This window comes from Sus scrofa, chromosome 1, assembly GCF_000003025.6.
Source record: "Sus scrofa isolate TJ Tabasco breed Duroc chromosome 1, Sscrofa11.1, whole genome shotgun sequence".
Taxonomy (NCBI): domain Eukaryota; kingdom Metazoa; phylum Chordata; class Mammalia; order Artiodactyla; family Suidae; genus Sus; species Sus scrofa.
In genome coordinates this window covers 146,251,136-146,258,719 of record NC_010443.5, presented here as the reverse complement: position 1 = coordinate 146,258,719, position 7,584 = coordinate 146,251,136, and the positions used below count along the sequence as shown (strand labels likewise).

Sequence of the window (7,584 nt, the reverse complement as noted above, 5' to 3'; positions counted from 1 at the left end):
CCCTGGGTAATTTAAAGCAGCACTTACTGACCCACAGATTGCGGGAGCTGCCCTCCCAGTTACTTGCCCCCAACTTTGCTCTAGGTCCCAGCCAAAGCACCCCGAGCCTGCTTACCGGCCCCGCGCCCACCCTGGTCAAAATGGAAGTGAACGGGCACAGCAAGGCCATCCCGCTGGCTGAGGGCCCACCGCCTGCTGCGGTCCAGGTGCCCACCGGGCCCCCGACGGTGCTGAGCCCTGGCCTGGCACCCATGCTGGCCCCCCCACCACGCCGGACGCCCAAGCAGCACAACTGCCAGTCATGTGGGAAGACCTTCTCCTCGGCGAGCGCCCTGCAGATCCACGAGCGCACCCACACAGGGGAGAAGCCCTTCGGCTGCAGCATCTGCGGGAGGGCATTCACCACCAAGGGCAATCTCAAGGTGAGGGTGCGGCTTCGGGGCTTCTGCTGGGCCCGGCCCAGGGCCTCACAGTGCCGGTAGCCTGAGGGAGGCGCGTGTGCACCTGTGGGGGCAAGTGTGCCAGCTGGTGTGAGTCTGCAGAGCACATGTGCCCATGGGGGTGCATGAGCGTGTTCTCACATGTTGGTGGCAGTGAGGACACACACACTTGCACTTGTGCCAGAGGCCCAGGGCCAGTGCTGCCCTGAGTCATGGGACACTGACAACAAGAAAATTGGGCCTCTGCTCCCTACACATGACACAAACGATGCCAGTTCTGCTCAGAGGCCAGGGTCAGTTCTGTGTGTTTTTTCCCCCAAGGCAGAGTGTGTGTGTGTGGCCATGCGCCCATGACCGTTCAGCCCTGTGGCCACACCCTCAGGCAAATATGCCACCTTCCAGCCCACGTCCAGGGCCTGCTGGGGTCTCAGTGACCCCTTCGGAGACCATGGAATGATCAGTAGCTGCGGCTTCCACTGACTGGGAGGACAGAGCCACCTGAGCACTCTACTGGCCACAATGCCCAGACATTTCCTCCATGTTTGGTAGAAAACCATAGAGAGGCGAAGTGAAGTTGGGAGTTCCAAGCACAAGACCGATTAGAGGGGCAGGGGAAGGGTGCTGGGATCTTCTGGGTGGCTTGGAGGGGGCGGTCTCACACCCAAGGGGAAAGTTATCCTATCACATACCAAACTGAAGCTCACCAGGGAGTTCCTGTCGTGGCTCAGTGGTTAATGAACCCAACTAGTATGCATGAGGATGCGGGTTCTATCCCTGCCGTTGCCCCATGGGTTGGGTATCCAGCATTGCCTAGGAACTTCCGTGTGCCAGTGGGTGTGGCCCTAAAAAGACCGGAAAAACAAACAAACAAAAACCCCAAACAAACCTGAAGCTCTCATTCTGGCTTGCTTTTTGTACTTAATGAAAGGAAACGTTGCCTATTCTGGTGTCAGATGCTCAGCAGACCCGCTCACCAGGGTTTGTCCCAGAGTTGGGGGTGGGGGGCTGCTGGTCTTGCACACAGGCCTTTGGGCACTGGGTCTCTGTCCTGCTGTTGCCCGGACGTGAGGCTGGGTCTGCTCACAGCTGTCACGGACATGTCACACCATGTCCCTGCAGGTGCACATGGGCACACACATGTGGAACAACGCCCCTGCCAGGCGTGGCCGCCGCCTGTCTGTGGAAAACCCCATGGCTCTGTTGGGTGGCGACGCCCTGAAGTTCTCGGAGATGTTCCAGAAGGATCTGGCTGCACGGGCCATGAATGTGGACCCCAGCTTTTGGAACCAATATGCCGCGGCCATCACCAATGGTCTCGCCATGAAGAACAACGAGATTTCCGTCATCCAGAACGGAGGCCTCCCCCAGCTCCCAGTAAGTCTCGGCGGAAGCGCCATCCCCCCCATGGGCTCCCTGGCCGCTGGGCTGGACAAAGCGCGGCCCGGGGGCAGCCCTCCGGTCGTGGGCCTGGACAAAGCCAGCGCAGAACCAGGAGCTGGCCGGCCGTTCACCAGGTTCGTGGAGGATAACAAGGAAGTGGGGATCAACTAGCCCCGCCCTCCCTGCCGCCCCCGAGGCTCCGCCCAGAGGACATCAAGGGGTCTGGGGAGGGGAGGGTGGCGCGCTGCCCAATGGTGGTCTCACGCTGCACAAGCTGCCCGTGCAGCACACACTGCACGACACTCTCTTGGTGGTCATTTCAGCTGTTGAGAACTGCAACCTTTTAAGTAAATGTAAGTCAGAAAGACACCCTTGGAAAGCCCCTTGGGTCTGGAAAGGGCTCAGACCACATCCAGCCCCTGGAGAGGGCTCCCGCCCTGTTCCAGTAAAACTCATTCAGTGGTTTAGTTCGAATTAGTTAGGAACTTGAACTCTGTTTTGGAACTCTCATCTCGAAGACGTGGTCCAGTGCCCCTGACGCCGTGTCCCACGGCAGTACCTTATATGTAGTATTTATAATGTTAAGATTATGCGGGTAACAGACAATACAGCCCACCTTTAATGGAAGCTTTTGTACTGCAGAATTCATCAGGCTATGTGATTTTTTTTTTTTTTTTTTAAGCAAGATATGTTTGACTCTAAATAAGTGGGTCATTTCCATGCAGGCAAAATTGTGAAGTTCTGTTGGGAAAAAGCATGCTTTTTGTGTGCAAGCACCTGTCAGTAACAAGCCTTTTTTTTTTTTTTTCTTTTTTTTTTCTTTTTTTTAATTGAAATGTTTGTAGCTGCTCTGTGGACAGTGTTCTCTAGCGTGGTCTGTAGCCAAGTTACAGACAGACGTCACCGTAAATTATTCACAACATTATAGCAGTTGTGAATAAATACTTCACATTATCAAAGCTGTACAATAAAAAGGTAATGTTTGTATAATGTGGTTGCAAACTCTTAATTTATACTATTGCACTTTTAGTATTTTGTATTAGGGAGGTTTGCTATAATTTGAAAATTTTAAAAGATGTAAAGTATTTTATAAATAGTACTTTGATTGAAGGAAATGAAAAAAAAAAAAAGCTGTTACAGTCTTAGGTCAAATGATATGAGAAATTTGTGCTTCTTAAACAGAAAAGCCACCAAGACTTGTCACTTCCTCAGTAAACTAGGGCCTGCCATTTCTTAAATCAAATGACTTATTTAACTTTTCTACAGAGCTCATTTAAAAACTTGACCGGCCGTAACAAAACTTTGATGCATTAAACTTAGGACTGTGACAGCCATATGAGCCAGGAAGTACCTAAGAGAGCATAGGTGTGATCGCGCCGTCACTGCCACCGCTCTTTGCTCACACCCAGGAGCCCGGGCTGGCTGGCCTGCAAGCCTTAGGGGTCCTGCTCACTAAACCGGGGAGACGAACCGGGTATCAGGCAGAGGAACCAGTCAGAATGGGGGGCTTTTCTGAGTTCCTGGCTTATTTATTTATTATCTTCTCAGATGAGAACAAAGTGCATGTGTCTGACTGGTCAGAATGCGGTACTGAGTGGTCACTGCAAGTCGCCGTGCACTGCAAGGCCCCGTGGGGCGTCCTGCACTCTACCTCATGTGTGTGGTGCAGCGTGCTGGCGTCCGAGGCCCTGCACCTCCTCCATTAGCGTCGTCCCGGGGTCACCATGCTGTCGGGTGACGGCACGGGCAGGCGAGGCCCTGAGAAAGGAGTCAGGCGGTTGAGACTTCTCAGTGGAAAGAGAAGTAGGACAATCTTTCCAACACACCCACAGCAACAAGTCACACAAGAACAGTTCCAGAGACTCACAAATAGCAGACCGAGCAGTGACCCCGGTCACAGATGAACACTGAAGTCCCTCTGCGGCTCTGTCCCTCTGGAGCTGGGGGACCACCCATTGTATACCATCTCTTCTCATGGGATGGGCAAGGGCGCGGGAAGAGGAAACCGAGGTGCTTAGTGTTGCTGTGTTTCAACAGTGAATGTTCTTATTTATCTGTGTCCTTTTCAGTGTGCTTTTTTTTTTTTTTTTTTTTTTTTTTTGCCTAGTCTCTGGTACCATGTAGTGGTCTCTCCTCCCCAAAGGATGTGTATATAATTTAAGTACAGAAATGTAAAGAGCTGTAAATAAGATGGCTCCTGACGGGACAGTGAGGCCGACCGCACCCTATGTTCAGGGCCAGGCCGTCCCCTCCACGTGGTGAAGAGACACTATTTTTCTATTGCAACCATGTCGGGCCGGGCCTCCGGGACCAGCGGGGGATTGTTACCTAGATCCAATATTTTTTATGATGAAATCTGTGGCTTGACACATCTGCTGATTGAAATGGATGTCTTAGTCTAGGTTACTATTTTTGTCATATGGAATTGAATAAAATGCAGGATGTAATATTCTTTCCGAATGGTGTTCCTTGATTATTCTAATAGAAAAAGTGGAATTTGAGGTTACGGTCATTTATGGTGGCTGTGTATCCATGGTGTTTCCCCAAGGAAGGTCAGTGAGCGTTGATAGCTTAGATTTAAGCCATATCTAAGTGTATCTTGATTGGGCTGAACATTTTCATTTTTCACTTTTTTCTAAAATAAAAATGCATCATTCTAATAGTGGATTTTTTTAATTTACATCTTTGATGGAAGAAGATATGGTAGAAAATGCCTGATTATTAGAGACCATTGGTAGTGTCCCCAGTGACTGCACTCTGAATGACCTTCCCGTTGTTGGCATTGAGTGGAAATATCGGCTCTTCCGGTCACTTGAAAACTAAAAAGCAGTGCCTTCGATCATAATTCAGGAAGGAAAGCCGTAGGAGGAAGGGGCGAGGGCTCAGAGTCACCGACGTCGGCACCTGGCGTCTGTCTGGTCCAGGTGGAGGGTGTCCTTCACTTTAAAAGAAGCTTTACCTTGTCGATGACATTTGATAAGACTTAAAACTTTAAATAATTTAATAGCTCCTGGATTTCAAGATATATAATCCATTTCTTCTTTTTAGAAAATAACTACTGATATCTAGAAGCCACAGTGAGCTTCACTTGGCAGGCGCTGGGTGAGTTGAAAGGAGTGATGAAAATACTAACCACTAAACCACCAGGCCTTCCAGCAGGTACCATGTGGCATAAACCTTAGGAAGTAAGCCCTATTGATTTCAGAGCTCCAATAGCAATTATGAGAGATGAACTAAGTCAGATAGTAGAGTCAACTTTTTAAAAATAGGGTAAGGAAATAGCAAGGATTCCTACAACCCTTTAAAGTGATATACGTTAAAATGCAAAAAAAAAGGGGGGTGGGGATTTGCTTATTATTTCAGAAATGTTTCTGGAGTCAAAGCAGAGGTGCTTGGGCTTAACAAGCACAGGTATTCTTTCTGACATCAACTCTAGCTGCTGAGACCATATATCAAAGAATCATAAATGCCAACCATCCCCCAAATTATTTATTTAAATGTATTTCTATTCTAAGTTCATTACAGGAACCATTAGCATTTAGAACTAATTAAAAAGTAGCGCTTAAGGGCTAAAAAGCAATTGTTTTTAAACCCTCGCTGTTGAGTTTTGTCCCCGTGGGAGCTTGGAGGCAGCATGGATTCCCACCTGCTTGTCCCCTGCGTTTGGCAGTGGCTGTCCCACGCTGCCAGGGCTGAGGGAGCTAGGCCAGCATCTCGACTATGTCTTTATTCCTGGGCTGCGCAAACGTTTCCTGCTCAAGCACGTTCAAGTCACTGTGTTTCTTTGGCTCCCTGTCTGAACTGCGGACTCCACACCCTTCATTTCTTGCCTCTGCTGCCTGCTTGCAGAGGAGTAATAACACTGCAGACATGTCCTTCTGTGTCCAGCCTGTCACCCTGCAAGCACGCCAGCCAACCGGTGGGCCTCAGGGTTCAGTCCTAGTGTTTTAAGCCCTGTGCTCATATGCGAGTTACTGGGACTGACGCAGTGAGCACAGCACAGAGTTCGTTCCTTGGAAAAGTTTTTGAGGGACACAGTGGTTCTTTGAAAAACAGAGGCCAGGGAATGTTCCTATGAGCAGGTTTACTGATTTTTTAGCTGTTAAAACTTGATGCACAAAATGAAGAAGAAAATTGAATTCCCCTTTTCTTTTTCACTTAATCAAGAAATACTGTATATTATTTCAGCATATTTTTATGATGGAAAAACTTTAACATGAAATCACCATAGAAACATTCTCCTGCCGCCCTTCTGTCAACATTTTTGTGCCGAGCTAACAGGCGTGGGTATGCTGGTGTCGTCTGCGGTGGCCCAGAGTGGCAGGTTCTGTGGTGAAGCACAGGCAGGGGCAGGGCCAGGCTACCTCCTGGCTCTGGCTGTGCCCTCCTCACTCGCTTCCTTATCTGTAAAACTGGGGAGAATTTGACGATAATAAAATTTCCACTTCTAAAAGCCAGTGTTTTTTTTTTTTTTTTAAGAGAACAGCTACTAAATACATCTTTTTTTATCCCCTCGAAATTCACGAAACAGAATAATTGACAGTATTTATAAAGAGAGAAAATATAAATGAGTAAGATTATAATATGAGAAATCTATTACAAATGACTTTGCTAAAGAAAATATGTGGAATCATATTTGGACCATGAAAAATGTGTTGGTATCTTTGACTTTTTTTTAAATCATTAAATTTATTGAAGCTTTTAAAAATGCAACTATATTTAAGGTAAAATAAAATCATTCTCTGTGAACATCATGCTGACTGCATTTTCTCTCAGAAGAGTCTTGTAAGAGCAGTTTCTTGTCCTGAGCACTACACGCACGTCCTGAACAGCCCTCTGGAACATCATGCATGTATGTCCATTGACAGAGATGCACAGAAGAGGGTGCGGTTGAAAGCAATGGTTATCTCTCTTGCTCTCTTCAGTAGAAGGTTAGAGAACCTGACTGTTACCCCTGGATTGCCTGTCCTGATGTGTAACCAGGTCTGCCTTTTTCTGGCTTCTTCCGTTGCCTCAGGGGTTGTAACTGGACAGCTCTGCCTCTAGCTCATCCACTTGGGACTGAATTCGGTGTTTCACTGAGCACTGGACTAACTCAGTGGGAAGTAGCCAGAAAGCCGGTGAGAGAGGAAAGAGGCAGGGGGTGTCAGCGATGCGGGTGACACTCGTGTTCTGTTATGGTAAAAGATTCTCCACGTCATGCAGTGGAAAGCATGATTCATAAGCCCCCGAGTGAAGGGATCTGTGCGTGGCCATGTGACTCACTCGCTGTATCTGATTCAAACCTGGAAATAAATGTCCGATGACTGTAGTCCCAAATTTGATCATTTGTGAACGTGGGAATTTTGCACACCTTCCCCCCTTGAATTCTAAGTTGGTCCGATACATATATTTTTATGTTATAGTGTTATCTGTAACACCAGAGATGTGCCACAACTGCGACCTACTCCCTCCCTCTCCATCTCATACTTGCAGGGCTCACTGACTCCATTCATTAATTTTCTTTCTAGCTTACCCTGCAGGACACCTGAATTTTCATACCTTTGTACAAGTAGGGACATAAATATCTAAATGACAGACATCCTCACATCTCTCACTGGCAGATCTCTTGATTATCTGTCTCACATCGAACATTCCTATCTTATTTTACTTTTCCTATTTGCTGGCGTCAAGACAGTTTAGGAATAACTCTCGTTATGACCTAAGTTTACCGAGAAGAAATGTGTCTGATCCTCCCACAGACACCGACCCGGAGAAAAGGCAG

General features: G+C 47.9%; 1 protein-coding gene across 1 annotated transcript in view; it reads left to right on the top strand.

Moving 5' to 3' along the window:
- Positions 1-7,129, top strand: part of SALL3 (spalt like transcription factor 3) — a 22,188-nt gene extending 15,059 nt beyond the window's left edge. Inside the window, 2 exon segments of the mRNA XM_021099018.1 lie at positions 1-422; positions 1,560-7,129. The exon segment at positions 1-422 is cut by the window's left edge and continues 1,890 nt beyond it. Coding sequence (XP_020954677.1) covers positions 1-422; positions 1,560-1,991 — 854 coding nt within the window. The 3' untranslated portion in view covers positions 1,992-7,129.